The sequence below is a fragment of the Papio anubis genome, chromosome 20, assembly GCF_008728515.1.
Source record: "Papio anubis isolate 15944 chromosome 20, Panubis1.0, whole genome shotgun sequence".
NCBI classification, from domain to species: domain Eukaryota; kingdom Metazoa; phylum Chordata; class Mammalia; order Primates; family Cercopithecidae; genus Papio; species Papio anubis.
Window position 1 is genome coordinate 30,362,885 of NC_044995.1, and position 19,885 is coordinate 30,382,769.

Below are 19,885 nucleotides of genomic sequence, written 5' to 3' on the forward strand. Positions count from 1 at the left end.
GCACTTCACATTCTAGTTTAATTGTGTAATAAAACCGTTTTCTTTCTCTTCTATCATTGTGTTTCTCTGGGGCTGTAGAAAGTTTTTCTTTTCATTATATATTCCAAACACTGTCTAGAATTGCCAGACATGATATAAACACATAAAGTGCCAGTCAAGCTTTACTCTAGAGGGGACTTTCCCTCTCAGGCTTCCAGTCACCTCACAATTATGCTACACAGTATGTGCTGTCTCCTAAATATGCAGGCAGAATTATGTATCTGCCTACTTGGTATCTATAGGCCACTACAGTCACTTCTAGAGAAGCTAGGCCAGATTTCTATGAAATTCACAGGGCAGCAATCAACCATTTTACCTCTTTCCATGACTCTTATATCTTCAGACCTGAAACTGACTCACAGAACGTGGAGCTCAGAAACCGAATCAGAGTAATATGTGTGCAGTGAGTAGACATGTAGACATGAGAATCTCCACTTCTATCTCCTCTTGCTAAAATGTCCACAGATATGCAGGTAACACCTGCTGCTACTCCACCCATCCAGAGCCTAAATCTGCAGCTCCAAATTCTGAATCTAGGTCTTAAGATTTGGAAAACAAAAAGATTTTTATCTGAGGAATACAAGTCATTTTAGTTGTCAAAGTCAGAGAGACATTAAAATGAGAGCCCAGGCTGGGTGTGGTGGCTAACACCTGTAATCCCAGCACTTTGGGAGGCTGAGGCAGGTGGATCACGAGGTCAGGAGTTCAAGACCAGCCTGGCCAACATGGTGAAACCCTGTCTCTACTAAAAATGCAAAAATTAGCCGGGCGTGGTGGTGGGTGCCTGTAATCCCAGCTACTTGGGAGTCTGAGGCAGAGAAATTCTTGAACCTGGGAGGCGAAGGTTGCAGTGACCTGAGATCATGCCACTGCACTCCAGCCTGGGCGACAGAGTGAGACTCTATCTCAAAACAAAACAAAACAAAACAAAAATACACACACACTTATGTCTTTTTCCCCACTTTGAGCTGTGTATTCATCTCTTGAAGCTATTCACAATTGCCACAAGTAGCTATCAATTTAACTAACAATGCGACACTGAACACTATAACTTAAGCTGTAAACCTTAATGATGTATATCCAATCCATAGTCAATGTTATTTCTGTAAATAAATAAGAAAGGTAGGTATAGTTGTGGTTATAACTCTAGATACTTTGTTGCCTTGATCTCTCACTCCCAAAATCTTTTGTTACTAACAGACATTTTTGTACCATCCCACTCTCTGTCCCTCTTTTTTTTTTTTTTTTTTTTTTTTTTGCCTTTACAAATCCACTTGTAACTGCTGCTAATCAAAATATCTGAAGAATTCCAGGCAACTTGAATCTTTGGTCCCAGGTTACAATCCTCAAGGGTGGAACAAATAAACTGTCTACTTATATCTGTGTTGCCTCGGATTTTCTTTTTAGGCAGACATATTACTTAGGATGTGCTAGAACAGCCTCTAGGAGAACATCTCTCTTTAATTGTACTCCATTTGCTGTAACACCCAAGAATGTAGAGCCAGTTTGATCTGACCAAGAATCTGCACATAAGAGCTGACCCCTGCCTGAGATTCACAAGACAGGGCCAGGTTTTAGATTAAGAAGGTAATGAAAACCAACAGGAGGAATTTTGTGCATTGTGAGATGTCAACATAGACATCTTAAAGTGCCCCTTTGATAGTGTGGCTCTTTGAGCTTTTCAGGTCTTGTCCAGTGACCTACTACAGTTACATGAGAGGATCCCAGTGTACATAGAATCTGATAGCAGAATCTGTAAGTAAAGATAAGCATCTTAGGAGTGAGAGATCAAGGCTACAAAGTATCCACAGCCATGACCACAACTATACCTACTTGTAAAATGTGATACTGAAGTAGAACATTTTTATCCTTTGTCTTACCCAAAAGCTAGCAAATTAGGACAGGTGATCCAGGTTCTGGAGCTTTACCAGGACAGTTCCATTTTCTATTTAGAATCAGCCTACATCTCTTCTGTCTGGCTTACAATTGGGCCATCAGCGCACGGTCAGTGGGAATCCTCTTGGAATCACCTAGGCGTCTTTGAGACATTTGAGGATTTCCAGAGCAGAATTGTGTCAGGCTGACAAGAGTGGTTAACTCTGCTTCAGTGTAAGAGAAATGGGTCATCCTTCCCTCATTCAAGAGATATTTTTGGTTGGTACCCAGATGACAGTTTCTTCAGATTCCTGGTACTTGGGAGGAAAAGAAGTTCTGAACATTCGAACAGATAAACTAAATGCTCCCATCTCATATGGCCATTAGAATAATAGATGTAGCAATCATGGTCCCTACCATCCATGAACTTTTAGTCCAGACTAGCAACTGGATAAACAATGAATTAAGCATCATATGGTTGATATAATAAGTAGATTTGTGCAAAGAAACTTGGGGCCGTAAGTAACACAAATAAAAAATAAATGATATTGCTGTGACTTCTGATGTCATCACCTGAAGGGATGTTTATGGACAGAAGAATTGTTATTATTTTTATTTCTTTTATTTTGCTAAGAATACATATTTCTAGTAAAATTATTCTAGATAAACAAGAGATTTGATTAAATGGATTATTAGTATATATTATGAAATTGACAGGGCAGTAGCTAAAAAAGATTAAAGTTACATGAACTGTGAGATTTAAGTTTTTCTTAGGTAAGCTTAGGAAACAGAACTGGAAGTACACCAGTGGCATAGAGAACAAATTCTACGTAGGCTCCACTCCCTGTTCAAGTGTTGTTCAGTTCTTACTTGGGGACTTGACTGAGTCCTGTCCCCACCCTGGAGTCTTGCCTCAGAGAACTGATTTACATATAAACACAATAAAAATTCCTCTAAACTACATTACATTTTTCCTTTATCCCTCTCATCTATCTATATAGCTTTTATTCTATACATTTTATAAAAAATTAATGACAGAGAAACTAAAAAAATTAAAATGCTGTGCTCTTTATCTAAATCCTGGGAATTATTAAACACTTAGTACCAACTCCAAAGGTGTTATGACGATTAAGTCACATAATGTGTTATTCCCAGCACAGTGCTCTGCAACATCCTCTTAAGCACATAGAGCACAATGTTTAATAAACATTCCATCAGTACACTTGTACATGTTGTTATTTAAACACAGACTTATTCAGATATGGCTGCTTTCTATTTTCTCTGTATACTCTGCAGAGCCAGCAAAGAATATGATACTTTAGGATGGAGAGTGGTTGTCTTTATTTGCCCTAGAAGTATTTGTGTTGTGACAAGAGTAATGAGTGTAAGGGACTCTGTGCTATGCATGCTTTCTCTATGCTAATCATGAGCCCAGGGGGAGTAACATCAACATTGACAGGGGACTTGTTTAAAACATTCATTTTGGACCCTTTTCAAACCTGCAGAATCACATTACATAGGGTGGGGCCAAAATTACTAAGTGATTTGTAAGCTCATAAAACCTTGAGATTAAATGCTTAGCTAAGTGGTTATAAGCCCAGACCTCTAATTAGGATTACATGGGCAATTTGCAGAAAAATCCTTACTTGAGCTTTTCCCACAGGTTTTGTTTATTGTTTTAGGTGGAAACATATATGTTGTTTTAATTAAGTGCCTCATATAATTCCAAGGTGAGGCCAGAATCAACAATGAAGGGTTCAAGGCATTCATGAGAGTTAAGGTAGAAACCTTTTCACTAAAGGATGGTCACAGGGCCTGTTCTGTTTGGGTTTGGGAGAGACAAGGCAGTGTGGCCCATATTACCATTACTGTAGCAGAAATTGCTGGTGTCTGTGGCAGAGGAGGGCATCTGAAGACAGAAAAGAAAAAACTTGTATTTTTATCTTCATAAAGAAGCTCATTGTTCCTGACTCTCTACTAGTATAAAGGACAGAAATGGATGGAATGTTTCTGCAGTTCTTGGTCCTTCTGCCTGTGGGTGTGGTGGTAGCAGGTAAATGGGTGGTGCTGACACCTTTAAAGGCATATTCTCAAGATGCCGGTGTAATTGGTGCAGAAAATTTCATCTAAGCCAGAATTCCAGAGGAGAAGGAGGAAAAAAATGCCTTTTTTTTTTTCAGCTAAACATGTCTCATATCAAGAGCTGTGTCCACTCTGCCTTCTGAAATGCCATGCATTTTTACATGCAAAGCTTTACTTCTCTGCTTGTGTTTTTCCTCCCTAATGAGTTTGTTTTAACTACTTTAAAAAATTCTTATAATAGTCAAACGTCTCTGAAAAATATGTTTTTTCCCATATACTGGAGCCTTCTACATCATGGCTTCTTCTATGCCGTGCGGAATTCTCTTCATGAATTTATAATCTACAGTATTAAAAATGTTCCCTTTGTGGCTGGGAAGGTGTGAATACTCAAGATTCCTATTGGAAGAATAAAGGGGTTCTGAAAAAAGACGGAAAACTTGTAATATTGAGGTTCCATCTGTGTTCTTCATTAACTCTATACAGAACAGGATTAAGAAAGTGTTTATTTAAAGAGGATAGCATTTATTACCCAGAAAATCTGGAAAAAAATATGAGAAAATGCCTGCTCTCTAGGGTTCTAAAGAAAGAATACTAAAAAATCACTATTAAAACTTACACAACATGGGAGATACCTGTATCGTGAACTTGGTATAAAACTGATGGTTCTTTATGGTTAAATTCGGACTACAATTTACTTCTGGGAGAAAATGTCACAGTGGTGATGCTGTGTCCTTCTTTTGTGCATCAGCACATCATAAAAATTTGTCCTAGTGCAAGTAATATTAATGATTTACTTGGTTAAGGAGCTCTGCGACGGATTTTTTTTACTAGAAAGCTAATTATTTTTCTTTTCATTATAAATTATTTTTATGCAGCTGATGTGCATAAACCATCACATTTTATCTGGTAGCTACCCCTCTTTCTTAAGTTTTCTTTGCATATATCTGTCTTTGGCAAGTGAAAACTCTTATCTTTTTTTTACAGTCCAGCAATACTAGGAAAAACACAGGCTCTTTTACTTAGTGGATGTTTGACAAAATATTCTTCTTGGGCCAAAAACATTGGCATTACTGGCGAACTTGTTAGAAATCCAGAAACTTATAAAAAAAAAAAAAAAAGCAGAAACTCAGACTTTCTATAAGTCAGAATCAGTTCTCTACTCTCTCATTTGACCTTGAGACACATTAAAAATTCTGCCCATGGCCACTTGGTACATGTGTATGGGGGTGTGTTTTTTAGAGTCGGAGAATACATTAGAGAATATTTCTGGGTTAAAAAAATATTTTCTTGGATAATTTTGGTCACTCCTATAAGGCAGAACCTGTTCTCTCTACTCTCGAATTACACTTTGAGTGACATTAAAAATTCTGTCCATGACCACTTGGTAAATATATATGTGTCTGTGTTTGTGTGTTTTTCAGGGACCACTGACATTTAGGGATGTGACTGTAGAATTCTCTCTGGAGGAGTGGCAATGCCTGGACACTGTTCAGCAGAATTTATATAGGGATGTGATGTTAGAGAACTACAGAAACCTGGTCTTCCTGGGTGAGGATAACTTCAATACTCAATTCCTAATATACTCTAAATGGAGGCTTTATTTTTGTTTTCTTTTTGTTTTTTTGTAGAATGTTTTTTGATAATTTGGTAATTTTTGATAATTATGTTTTGCATAAATGAGTTTCAAATCCCTGTTTTCAAGAAAATCATAAGGATTTGTCAGTGTAGAAAAAAAATTTCTTCAAGATGTTTCATCTTGAGCTGAACTTTCCACATTGCTGAGCTGATCTGTATCCCTCACTCTAGATTAGTGGTAATTTCAGAAATTTACTGGTATAAAATATTATTGCCCACACCTTAAAATCTAATTGCTACCACCAATTTTTTTATTCAGTAGTTCTGAGTAGTGAATTAAGAACCTACAAATATACAGTATTTTCTAAATATTTAGAAATAACTGTTATAAATTAGTATTTTGGAATAAATGTATTAGAATATTGTATTAACATTCTCTTTATTGAGCACATTACTAAGTTGGTAATTGCAGAATATGAACAAGATGCATATTACTTTTTTTTAATAAAACAGGTATTGCTGTCTCTAAGCCAGACCTAATCACCTGTCTGGAGCAAGGAAAAGAGCCCTGGAATATGAACAGACATGAGATGGTAGCCAAACCCCCAGGTAGGTGAGAGTGAAAGCCAATACAACAGATGACCCAGATGAGAGATCCAAAGGTCAAGGAGAAAGCAAGTCCTTAAAATGTCATTTGGGAAGCTGTGTTCCAAAGGGTATAGTTTCTGGAAGTCTGAGGCTTGTTTTTTTTTTTTTTTCTTTGTTCTCACATAGGGGCATTTTCTGTCTTATGCTTTTAAATTCTCTAAAGATTCTACTTTCAGTCATTTTTCTTCAAGTTTACAGTGAGAGCCAAAGTCCTCATGGCTTATAAGAGACTGCACAGTCTGACTACTTTTTCATTGTTTTTAGGGACACAAAAATATCTGCATAATTTTTAAAAATTCTATGTTAAGCTTTTTCTTAAGTTCTCTTTTTGCATCATGTCTGAAATAGTGGTTTCTGTTCCATTGAATTTTTTAATTTTTCTGCACATTTCATCTTTTTTTAGTATATTATTGAAAGATAATTTGTAATTATAAAATATGATGTCATTCTGCTTTGTTTTTTTTCCTCCAGATCGCTTTGGCTATTCAAAGTTTATTGTAGTTTCATGTAATCTTTAGTCTTGTATTTTCTATTACTGTAAAAAAAACTTACCTCTGGAATTTTTGTAGGGAGCTTATTGAACCTATATTTATTGAATCTTATTCTTTCAACTCATAAAACATTTTTAAATTTATTTGTGTCTTCTCTATTTCTTTTCCTAGCTATCTTGTATCTTTCAGTGTAAAGATTTTTTATCTCCTTGGTTAAATTTGTTCTCTGAAATTTATTTATTTTTTGAGACAGAGTTTCACTCTTCTTGCCCAGGCTGAAGTGCAATGGCAAAGTCTCAGCTCACTGCAAACTCCCCGTCCCAGGTTCAAGTGATTCTCCTGCCTCAGCCTTTTAAGTAGCAGGGATTACAGGCGCTCGCCACCATGCCTGGCTAATTTTTGTATTTTTAGTAGAGATAGGGTTTCACTATGTTGGCCAGGCGGGTCTCGAACTCCTGACCTCAGATGATCCACCCTCATCAGCCTGGGTTTACAGGTGTGAGCAACCGTGCCTGGCCAGAAATTTATTGTTTTAATGCTATTGTAAATAAGATTTTTTTTTTTTTTTGTCTATTTTATCAGATAGTTTGTTTTAAGTGTATGGGATGATAACTTATACTTGTACGTTAGTTTTATATTTTGCTAATTTACTGAGTTTATTAACTTAGACAGGTTTTAATGCACTGCTTATGGTTTTCTATATATAAGATCATGTCATCTACAAACAACAAATTTTTACTTATTTGTCTTCAGTTTCAGTGGCTTTTTGAAAATTGTTTTGACTAATTATTCTGCCACATCAGTGCTATGTTAAAATGGAAGCATTGACAAGGTGCACAATATAATTTTGCATTTGGTGTCTGTGAATTTGAAGGAGCAAACACCTCTTCAAGTTGCTATAAACTGGTTTCAGTAGGTAAAGGTCTTCTTCCATTGGTCCCCCAGGGTGATGGGATTCCCTCTGGGTTTGTGATGGAGAGGGATTGTAGCTTGGTCACAAGATTGCTGGGTCTGCACTAGGGTCCACCTTTAGTTGGCTTGTTACAAGGGGCTTAGATAGTTGTAATCCCCATATTATTTTTGGACAGATTGGATATCCTTCAAGACTTTGCTCTGTAGGGCAGACACTAGGGCAGGTTTTTGCAGTAGGGTCTGTATATAATGTACCTTAAATCGGGATGTAAATGAGTACAGCCTTCACTGAGTACCACAGAGGATTTCCTCAGGTCACTGTGTTGGTTTCTAGGTAAAGAGAACTGGCCATAAACTGTGGCCCAGAAAGCTGTAACTGAGACTTTGAACTGCTTCAGGCACCACATTAAAAGCCAGGGTCTGCAGGCCTGCCTGCATGACTATAAACGGGTGTCTTCCTCCAGGCCTATGAAAGGACAGAACCTCTCCCAGACTGTGGCTGAAAGGATTTTGAAATAATTCACAGAGTAAATCCAGAATTCTCAGTGGGACCCAGTTGGGTTGGCCATTTCCTGTCCTGTAGCTAAGACCAGGGGTCCTGTAGTTTGCCACTGGAATGATAGCCTGCCTTCTGAAGAGAACACTCCTCCAAAGTGTTGGGGTTATAGGCATGAGGACTTCATGCTGCCATGTAATTCTCAATGTTGGATGTAAGACCAGTGGGAGGTGTTTGGTTTGTGGGGAAAAATTCCTTGTGCATGGGTTGGCACCATCCTCTTTGTAATCAAAATTTTACACTCCATTAATTCAAAAGAGAGCTGGCTCATTAAAAGAACCTGGCTCCTTCACCTCACACTTGCTTTCTTTTACCATGTGGTATGTCCAGTTACTCTTGGCCTTCTACCATGATTGTAAGCTTTTTGAGACTCTCACCAGAAGCACATGTTGGTGCACACTTCTTGTACAGCCTGCCAAACTGTGAACCAAATCTTTTTTTTTTTTTTTAATAAATTATCTACTCTTGGGCTTCCTGTGTATTCAAAATAATTAATACAGTCTATAATGTTTTGTAAGTTCTGTGTTTTATTATTGCTATTTTATCTGAATTTTCTATTTATTATTGAAAATGGGATCTTGATGTCAACAATTATGTTGCTATGTATTTCCTGCTTCAATTTGTTGATATTTGCTTTATATATTTTGGAGCCCTGATGTTATATATACATATACATATAGCTGGATAAGTATTTTATTAAATACTATATTAATTATATATCTATATAGATTTTTTTTTTTTTTTTTTTTTGAGATGGAGTCTTACTTTGTTGCCCAGGTTGGAGTACAGTGGCACAATCTCAGCTCACTGCAACCTCCGTCTTCCAGGTTCAAACGATTCTTCCACCTCAGCCTCCTGAGTTGCTGGGATTGCAAGGCACGTGCCACCATGCCCGGCTAATTTTTGTATTTCTAGTAGAGTCGGGGTTTCACCATGTTAGCCAGGATAGTCTTGAACTCCTGACCTCATCATCCACCTGCCTAGGCCTCCCAAAGTTCTGGGATTAAAGGCATGAGCCACCATGCCCAGCCCTATATAGATATATATATGTATGCATATATATGTTATATATACACATATCTGTATGTATACATATATATACACACATACACATATGGATAGATACCAGTTAAATTGACCCATTTTACCATTATATAATATCAGTCTTTGTCTCATGCTAGTACTTAGGACATATTATGTCTACTGTAATTATGACGACCTCACCCAATTGTTACTATTTGCATAGAATATGGAATTTTTTCATTCTGTTACTTTTAGCCTATTTAACTAAATGCTAAAATGAATCTCTTGTATGCAGCGTATTATATGCTGTTTTTCTTAAGCCAATTAGGCATTTAATTTTTTAAATATAATTTACTTAGTTTTTTATTTTTGAGATAGGTTCTCACTGTCAACCAGGCTGGTTTGCAATGGTTTGATCATGGCTCACAGCGGCTTCAACCTCCCAAACTCATATGACCTCTCATTTCAGCCTCTCGGGTAGCTGGGATACAAGTATGTGACATCACATCCAACTCGTTTTTTTGTATTTTTTGTAGAGACACAGTTTTGCCATGTTGCCCACTCTGGTTTTGACCTTCTGAGATTAAGTGATCAGTCCACCTTGGCCTCCCAAAGTCCTGGGATTACATTTTTAAAAATTAAATAGTTTAATTAATTTGTATTTAAAATAATTGCTTAAAGAAATGTTTCTGTTACCAGTTTTTTTATTATTGTTTTATGTGCTCTTATAGATATGTTTTTTCTCATTTCCTATTTTACCACTTTAAATTTTGTTTAATTTTATAGTGATATGCTTTGATTATTTTTCTATTTGTTTAGCATACTTTCTATAAATATTATCTTCATAATCATCTTGAAAAATGAAGATTACATAAAACATCTTAAAGTTAAAACAATATATTTTAATCTCATAACAACTTCAACTGAATACAAATACTATACCTCTACATTTTTGTTATTAATATTACAAATTTAATAACAGATTTATGCAGATTTATATTTTGTTTTTCATATTCTATGGAAGAAATTTAGGGATTTTATGCACCATCATTGTAATAGTAAAGGATTCTATGTGTGTCTGTATATTTACATTTAATAGAGAGCTTTATATTTACATAGTCATATGATGCTGTGCAGAATTTTATTTTTCAATATAATGGACTCATTGTAGCATTTCTTCGTTTTTATATGCAAAGTCTCACCATGTTCCTCAGGATGTTCTTGAACTCCTGGTCCCAAGTGATGTGACTGCCTGGGCCTCCGAAAACTGTCAGATGATAGGCATGAGCCACTGTGCCTCGCCACCATGTAGCATTTTTTGTAGGACAGTGCTAGTCATGATGAACACTCTCACCTTTCATTTTGGAAAGTCTTTTTATCTTTTTTTGAAGTAAAATAATTTCAAATCAAGTATTATTGGTCAGGTATTATTTTATTACCTCAAAATTTGGGAAGAACTTAGTGTTTTTCATTTTCAAGTAAACTCTGTATTACTTTTTCCCTATAGACTTCTTCCAAGATTTTGTTCATGAGTATATGGATCGACTTGATGCTGTCCAATAAGTATTACATTCTACATTTTAAATTTGTTTTGCAATTTTATATTTTTGTATTATATTTTAGAACATGCCACCTCATACCAGTTAATTGTGTCTTGATTTTTCAGTTTATATTATAATTGTATATGACAATATTTAGTTCTGAACAATTTAACACAGTGTGGAGCAAAATCAAATATGAATCAGCCAAACATCCATTGCCAATATAATTATCTCTATGTTTGTTTGCCTTTATAAATATTATCCCTGTGTTTCTTTATAACTTGTATATTTGTTGTGTAGGTTTGTTGTTTAATCCAGTGCAGATGAGTAGTCACAAAAATTCTCCTAATTTCAACATCCTATTTATTTGTGAATCTTCCATATCCTGTTTGTTTGTGAATCTCTGTTATTTTTCTGTGAAAGAAATACTTTTGGATTTGAAGATAATTTAAAAACTACCGGCAGGGTGTGGTGGCCTGTAATCCCAGCAAGTATTTGGGAGACCAAGGTGGGTGGATCACCTGAGGTCAGTTTGAGACCAGCCTGGCCAAAGTGGTGAAAGCCCGTCTCTACTAAAAATACAAAAAAATTAGCCGGGCATGGTGGTGGGCGCCAGTAGTCCAGCTACTTGGGAACCTGAGGCAGGAGACTCGCTTGAACCCAGGAGGCGGAGACTGAAGTGAGCCAAGATCGTGCCATTGCACTCCAGCTGGGCGACAAGAGCTAAACTCCATCTCGAAAAACTAAACTCATAACTAAATTTCTCTTCTAGCTACTACTGTTTTTACTTGTCAAAAACACATAATAATTTATAATAAAATATTTTCAAATATTCAGTTTAGTTATATTGACATTATTCTGCAACATATTGCTGAAGCTTTTTTTTTTTTTTTTTTGAGACGTAGTCTAGCTCTGTCGCCCAGGCTGGAGTGCAGTGGCCGGATCTCAGCTCACTGCAAGCTCCGCCTCCCGGGTTCACGCCATTCTCCTGCCTGAGCCTCCCCAGTAGCTGGGACTACAGGCGCCCGCCACCTCGCCCGGCTAGTTTTTTGTATTTTTTAGTAGAGACGGGGTTTCACCGTGTTAGCCAGGATGGTCTCGATCTCCTGACCTCGTGATCCGCCCGTCTCGGCCTCCCAAAGTGCTGGGATTACAGGCTTGAGCCACCGCGCCCGGCCTGCTGAAGCATTTTTATCTTGCAAAGCTAAATCTCAATACACATTATACAACTACCAACTTTTCCAGTATTACGGCACTTTTGAAACACCACTCTGTTTTGTGTTCCTAGTGGTGTAACTTCTTTATGTATCTCATACAATCTCTGTCTGTGGCTGGCTCATGTCACTTTGCAAAATATCATCAAGATTTATCTGTGTAGTTGTTAGAATATTTTCTGCTTTTTGAAAACTGAGTGATATGATTGGGCGCAGTAGCTCACATCTGTAATCCCAGCACTTTGGGAGACCAAGGCGGGTGGATCACCTGAGGTCAGGAGTTCTAGACCAGCCTGGCCAACATGGTGAAACCCCATCTCAACTAAAAATACAGAAATTAGCTGAGTGTGGTGGTAGGTGCCTGTAATCCCAGCTACTCAGGGGGCCAAGGCAGGAGAATTGCTTGAACCCGGGAAGCAGGGGTTGCAATGAGCTGAGATCATGCCATCGTACTCCAGCCTGGGGGACAAGAGTGAGACTTCGTCTCAAAAAAAAAAAAAAAAGAAAGAAAGAAAGAAAGTAAGAAAACTGAGTGATGTTCCAGTATTTTTACATTTCAAATTGTATCTATTGAATAATTTGGTGACAGAAATTAGCATTGTTTTTACCTATTGGCTTTCAGTAACAATGCTATAATTATTATGGGTATGTAAATGACTCTTTATTTGACCATATATATTAAAGTTTATGTGTTGCATTCTATTTGAGTTGTCTAGTTTTCAGTTTGATACTGATACTAAATTGTTTTAATTCTGTAGCTTTGTAATATGCTTTGAAATAAGGAATTATAATGCCTCCAATTTTTTTTTTTTTTTTTTTTGAAGATTGTTGGGTACCTTGTTGTCTCTTGCAATAGCACTCCTGAGTTTGCTATTACTATTTTCTCAAAATGCAATGAGAAATTTGAAAAACATTGCATTCAATCTGTAGCTTACATTAAATGATATAAACATCTATACAATATTAATTATTTTAATCTTTGAACAAGAGTATGCTTGAGTGTATTGTTTAATTTCTATATATTTGTGAATTTTTCAGTTTTTTTTTCCATTGTTTTATATTCTTATTCCATTTTGTTCATAGAAAGTAATCCTTAAAATTTTAGGAGTTTTTTGTTGTTGTTGTTTTTTGAGACACTTTCACTCTGTTGCCCAGGATTGGGGCGCAGTGGTGTGATCTCGGCTCACTGCAACTCTTGCCTCCTGGGTTCAAGCGATTCTCATGCTTTAACCTGCTGCATATCTGGGATTATAGGCGCATGCCACCAGGCCCAGTTAAGTTTTGTATTTTTGATAGAGACAGGGTTTCGCCATGTTGGCCAGGCTCATCTCAAACTCCTGACCTCAGGTGATCCACCCAGCTTGGCCTTCCAAACTGCTGGGATTACAGGCATGAGCCACCATGCCTGCCAAAGTTTCAGTTTTTTGTTGTTGTTGTTATTTGTTTGTTTGTTTTGAGACAGAGTCCTGCTCTGTCGCCAGACTGGAGTGCAGTGGTGTGATTTCTCTTCACTGCAGCCTCCGCCTTCTGGGTCCAAGCAATTCTCCTGCCTCAGCCTCCCAAGTAGCTGGGATCACAGGCATGCACTACCATACCCGGCTAATTTTGTATTTTCATGTTGGCCAGGCTGGTCTTGAACTCCTGACCTCAGGTGATCCACCTGCCTCGGCCTCCCAAAGTGCTGGGATTACAGGTGTGAGCCACCACGCCCAGCTCAAAATTTTAGTTTTGAAACATTTGTTGAGATTTATTTTTTGACCTAACCGGTGGTCTATCAAAAAGAATGTTGTATGAGCTGTTGCAAAGGGTGTGTTTCCTGATGTTGAGAAGTGTTCTCTGTATCTGTTAGAAATACTTGTTTTATACTGCCCTCAAGTCCGCTGTTTCCTTACTAATATTATCTTGTTTTATTATTATCAGAGAAAGTGAGGTATCAAAATATCCTACTATTATTATATTGTTTTCTATGTGTTTCTTCAATTATGTCAATATTTACCTTACATATTTGGAACTCTAAGGTGAGATACACACACACACACACAAATATGCATCTATACACATTTTTCATAAGTTCCCCGTCTATTATTGTTTAATGTCTTTCTTTGTCTTTTGGAGTTTTGACTTCATATACATTTTATGTAATATGAGTTTTTGACTTACGATGTAGTTTGTGTAATACTGCTTTGACCTTTTCTGCTCTCATTTGGTTAGTATTTGGATAGAATGCCTACATCAATCTTGTCACTTTCAGGCTTTTTTAAATTATTAGTTCTAAACTGACTCTTGTAGAAAGACAAGTCGGGTCTTGAGTTTTAATGTTTTTTAATGAATCCCTTTATTGAAACTATGTCTCTTGATTAGAAAGCTAATTATACATATATGTAAGTAATTTTCTAAAAGACAAAGACTTCCTGTTATTTTATTAATTATTTTGTTTGATTCTTGTATCTTTATCCCTCATTTTCTCCCTTTCTGTCTTCCATTGTGTCTGTTTCATTAGTATTGATATGGTTTCACTTCTTTCTTATTTTCTTTTGGGTGTCTATACAGATATTTTCTTTGTGGTACCTTGGGGATTACATAAAACCTCTAAAAGATAGAGTAGTGTATATTTAATCTGGTGAAAAATGAACTTCAGTCATATACAAAAATTGTTCCCCATTACATCTGCCCTCAACTTTGTTATTGATATTGCTGATTATCTGTTGTATATTTATTAATAGATATTTACAATACTTTCTGTGCTTTTATTTTTCTAATTTTAGAGCATAATTATAAATGTTTTCTATCCCATTATGAGAATGCTAAGGAATTCTATTTTTGTGTATGTATGTTTCCCAGGAACTTATGTATTTTTATATGATTATGTGTTGTTTTCTAGCATCGTGTTATTTTCAGTGGAAGAAACTTTTTTCAGCATCTTTGATATATATAGGTCATATGCAATGCCAATATACTGTCTCAGGATTTGGTTATTTTAGAAGGTCTTTTTTTTTATTTATTTGATAGGACATCTTTGCTGATGATTATTCTTTTCACCTGGCAGCATTTTTTCTTCAGGACTTTGGCAATATCACACAGTTTTCTTCTGGCCTGCAAAATTTTCTTTTGAAAACCTCACTGTTTAGTTTTAAACAGTTTATAACTGTTTTAAACTGTTTATAAACTAGTTTATAACTCTATGCTTATAAATGACACATCACTTTCATCTTGCAGTTCTTGAGATTCTCTCTGTGACATTTTAAATTGCTCTTATATATGTGTTTTTTAAATAAATATCTTGTATGTGTATTTTAGTTTGTTGAACTTCTTTATTTTTATATCATTTTTTTTCTTTTAGAATTGGTTAGTTATTATCTCTTTGTATTTTACCTCTACAATTACTGTTTTTTCTTTTTTCTGATTTTCAGTAGTTGTCTGTGCTCCTTTTACTCATTGAGTGTTATTCAACTTATTTTAAATTTCTAAAATGTATACATTTTTATTTTATAATGATTGCTTTCTGAAAATTTCGTGATTTTTTGGATGGGACCATGTTGCCCTATTATTTTGTATACATTGTAATCTTTGATTGAGACTTGGACATTAAAAAAAAAAAAGGTTCCTGTCAGTCTTTGCAATGTAGCTTTATCCTGGCATAGTCTGAAACCAGTTGTCATGGTTGGACATTCTGAGAGCCTTTTAAACATGTTCTTAGAATGTGTCTTATCTGAAATGTTTTATTTTCTAGTTTAAAAAGTTTATTTGCGTGACTTCTTCCTAGTTATCAATTACTTGCTACCCTTGTTCCCTGTCTGTGGTACTGCAGTCTGTCTGCTGCTGTAACATTTACCTTTGGTCTCAGCATTCTCAAATTGTTATTCCAAAGTATACTATTTTTTTTTTTTCAGCATTTTATTTAATGGGAGAATGAAACCAGTGTCTTGAAAGACCCCTAAAATCCAGACATAAAAATGTATGTGCCAATATTTTTCTTTTAAATAGAAACAAGGAGTTGGCAATGTATACTTCTAATGGCACTATGTTATACTGGGGAGAAGGAAGTGCTGTATTGGGTTAATATAACAGATTTTTCTTTTTCTTCTATGTTGCTTTTTACATTGTGTTCACCTGGGGCACTTCGCACACTTAACTCATTTATAAATTTTCCAAAAATGTGTTTTGGTCAGTATGTTTTTGTTACATTTTATATGTTTTTGAATAAATTAGAGCCTGTGGTATTTTGCTATGCCATCTTGCTTATGTAGTGTGTACAGTTTTATAGGTTAGATTTGTAAAAAATATTTACCTGAGTCTAGTAAGTGGAGTAATTTGTTGTTTTAATTTCTTTTAGTTATGTGTTCTCATATTGCTGAAGACCTTTGGCCAGAGCAAGACATAAAAGATTTTTCCCAAAAAGTCATACTGAGGAGACATGATAAATGTGAACATGAGAATTTACAATTAAGAAAGGGCTGTAAAAGTGTGGATGAGTGTAAGGTGTGCAAAGGAAGTTATAATGGACTTAACCAATGTCTGATAACTACCCAGAGGAAAATATATCAATGTGATAAATATGTGAAAGTCTTCTATAAATTTTCAAATTCAGATAGACATCAGATAAGACATACTGAAAAGAAAACTTGCAAATGTAAAGAATGTGGCAAATCATTTTGCATGCTTTCACAACTAACTCAACATAAGAGAATTCATATTAAAGAGAATTCCCACAAATGTGAAGAATGTGGCAAAGCCTTTAACAAGTCCTCAGCCCTTACTCGACATAAGATGACTCATACTGGAGAGAAACCCTACAAATGTGAAGAGTGTGGAAAAGCTTTTAACCGGTCTTCACACCTTACTCAACATAAGATAATTCATACTAGAGAGAAATCCTACAAATGTGAAGAGTGTGGCAAAGCCTTTAACCGGTCTTCACACCTTACTCAACATAAGATAATTCATAGTAGAGAGAAGCCCTACAAATGTGATGAATGTTGCAAAGCCTTTGACTGGTCCTCAGCTCTCACTACTTTTACTCAACATAAGAGAATTCATACTGGAGAGAAACCCTACAAATGTGAAGAGTGTGGAAAAGCCTTTAAACAGTCCTCAGCCCTTACTCGACATAAGATGATTCATACTGGAGAGAAACCCTACAAATGTGAAGAGTGTGGCAAAGCTTTTAACCGGTCTTCACACCTTACTCAACATAAGGTAATTCATACTAGAGAGAAACCCTACAAATGTGAAGAGTGTGGAAAAGCCTTTAACCGGTCTTCACACCTTACTAAACATAAGAGAATTCATACTAGACAGAAGGCCTACAAATGTGATGAATATTGCAAAGCCTTTAACTGGTCCTCAGCTCTTACTACCCTTATTCAACATAAGATAATTCATACTGGAGAGAAACCCTACAAGTGTGAAGAGTGTGGCAAAGCCTTTAACCGGTCTTCATACCTTATTCGACATAAGATAATACATACTGGAGAGAAACCCTACAAATGTGAAGAGTGTGGTAAAGCCTTTAACCAATCTTCACACCTTACTCAACATAAGTTAATTCATACTGGGGAGAAGCCCTACAAATGTCAAGAATGTGGCAAAGCCTTTAACCGGTCTTCACACCTTACTCAACATAATGTGAAGAATGTGGCAAACCTTTTAATCGTTTCTCATACCTTACCATACATAAGAGAATTCATGCTGGAGAGAACCCCAACAAATGTGAAGAATATGGCAAAGCTTGTAACCATTCCTCAAACCTTACGAAACATAATTCATAATGGAGAAAAACCCTACAAATGTGAAGAATGTGTCAAGGCTTTTAACTGTTCATCAATCCTTACTAAACATAAGGGAATTCATAAAAGAGAAGCCCTACAAATGTGAAGAACGTGGCCTGGCTTCTAACAAATCTTCAACATTCACTAAGCACAAAATAATTCATGCTGGAGAGAAACCCTTGAAATGTGATGAATGTGGCATAGCCTCTACCCAGTTCTCAACTCTTACTAAACATGAGAACTCATGTGGAAGATAAAACCTACGAATGTGAAGAATGTGACAAAGCGTTTAAAAGTTCTCAATTCTTATTACACATAATTTATACTGGACAGAAATCCTAAAGTGTGAAGAATGTCACAAAGCCCTTAACAAGTCCTCAATTCTTAACATATATAAGATGTTTCATGCTGGAGCGAAACTACAATCTTGAATGATGTCACAGTGCTTTTCACAACACCTCAAACTTATCTAAACGTAAAAAGAAAAAAAAATTATACTAGTGCAAAACTCTAGAAATATAAAGATTGTGAAAAAACTTTTAAATGGTTTTCACGCTTGATTGCAGGTAAAATAATTTATACTGGAGAAAACTCCAAGTGTGAAGAATATAATTTTTAACCAGTGTTCACAGCTTATTGTACAGGAAAGCATTTATAGTTGAGAAATGGTGTACAAATATAAAGAATGTGGAAAAGTCATTAATATCTGCTCATATATTACACAACATCAGAGAGTTCATACTTAATAAAAGTATTATAAATACAATTACTTTCAAATGATCTGTCAGAAATATAAGCCTTTAAAGTGAAGAAGAGTTTATTCTGAGACAAATATTACAAATATAAAGGGGGTTGTAGTGCTTTTACTTGTATCATTTTATTGTACACATTTTGTACTAGACAACCCTGAAGCAACAAAATCTAGTACACATTTTGTACTAGACAACAACCCTAGACAACCCTAAAATTTTGTTCAGCATTAGGAAATTTATATTGGAGAAGAATTCAGCAAATGTAATGAATTTGGAAAAACATTTTTCCATAACTATAGCTTAGAAAATGCCAGAGCTCATACTAAAATATACTTTTGCAGATGCAATAAATACAAAGAAATATTCAATTCAAATTGAGTTTATATAATTATCAGAGAACAGTAGAAATAGCTAAGACACTGACACTTCAGACATTGCACTAAATAAGACTGCTGTGTATAGAAAATCCAAAACTACTGTTGGTAAGTAAATTAATTTTATATAACTTTAAAATGAGTAGACATTTCTTTGAAAAGTCATAATTACACTCAAGTATACTTTTTTGATAAAATCACAAAACTTTTAAAAAGTAAATAATGATGTAAGTCAACTCTCAAATTACTTCATGCTATTTCTTCATTTCTGTTGTATTCACCTGTGAAAGCATGTGATTAACTATTGCTGCATCAGAGATATGAGAGATACTTTATTAGGTGGGAATTACATATGACCTCTTCTATAAAAGAGTAAGGACACTGAAATGTAAGATGCATAGGAATCTAAGTGAAGAGGCTCTTTGTGTTTAACTTAGTGATGTATGAGGTAGTTGTTCAGAGTAATATTCTTTCAAGTTATGAGAGAAAAACATTTTTAATTTTAGTTAAATGTAAGTTAAAATTAACTAAAATAGTACCATATAATGTTACTGATTGTGCTTTTATGTAATAAAATGCAGTACATTAAAAAATTTTTAGATTATGTGTGGACTTAATTTATAATTAAATATTTTCTTTTACCACATTAAGACTATTGTACATTCTGGTCGGGCACAGTAGCTCACGCCTGTAATCCCAACACTTTGGGAGGCTGAGGCAGGCGGATCACTTGAGGCCAGGAGTTCGAGACCAGCCTGGCCAACATGGTGAAACCCTATCTCTACTAAAAATACAAAAATTTAGCCAGGCATGGTGGTGGGTGCTTGTAATCCCAGCTATTTGGGAGATTGAAGCAAGAGAATCACTTGAACCCGGGAGGCAGAGATTGCAGAGAGCCAAGATCATGCCATTGCACTCCAGCCTGGGCAACAAGAACAAGACCCTATCTCAAAAAAAAAAAAAAAAGAAGAAGACTTGTGCATTCAGTGGAGCATTATTACTCCACTAACTTTAACATATCCACCTTACTCAAGG

At 35.8% G+C, this 19,885-nt stretch overlaps 1 protein-coding gene across 1 annotated transcript; it reads left to right on the forward strand.

Annotated features, from left to right (window-relative positions):
- Positions 1-5,100: 5,100 nt before the first annotated feature.
- Positions 5,101-19,443, forward strand: LOC101017706 (zinc finger protein 257). Its single transcript, XM_031660325.1, is given in 8 exon segments — positions 5,101-5,544; positions 6,085-6,180; positions 16,290-17,576; positions 17,579-17,699; positions 17,701-17,808; positions 17,810-17,959; positions 17,961-18,058; positions 18,061-19,443. Coding segments are annotated over 8 exon segments (2,109 nt in total). The 5' UTR covers positions 5,101-5,390; the 3' UTR covers positions 18,156-19,443.
- The last annotated feature ends 442 nt before the right edge of the window (positions 19,444-19,885 follow it).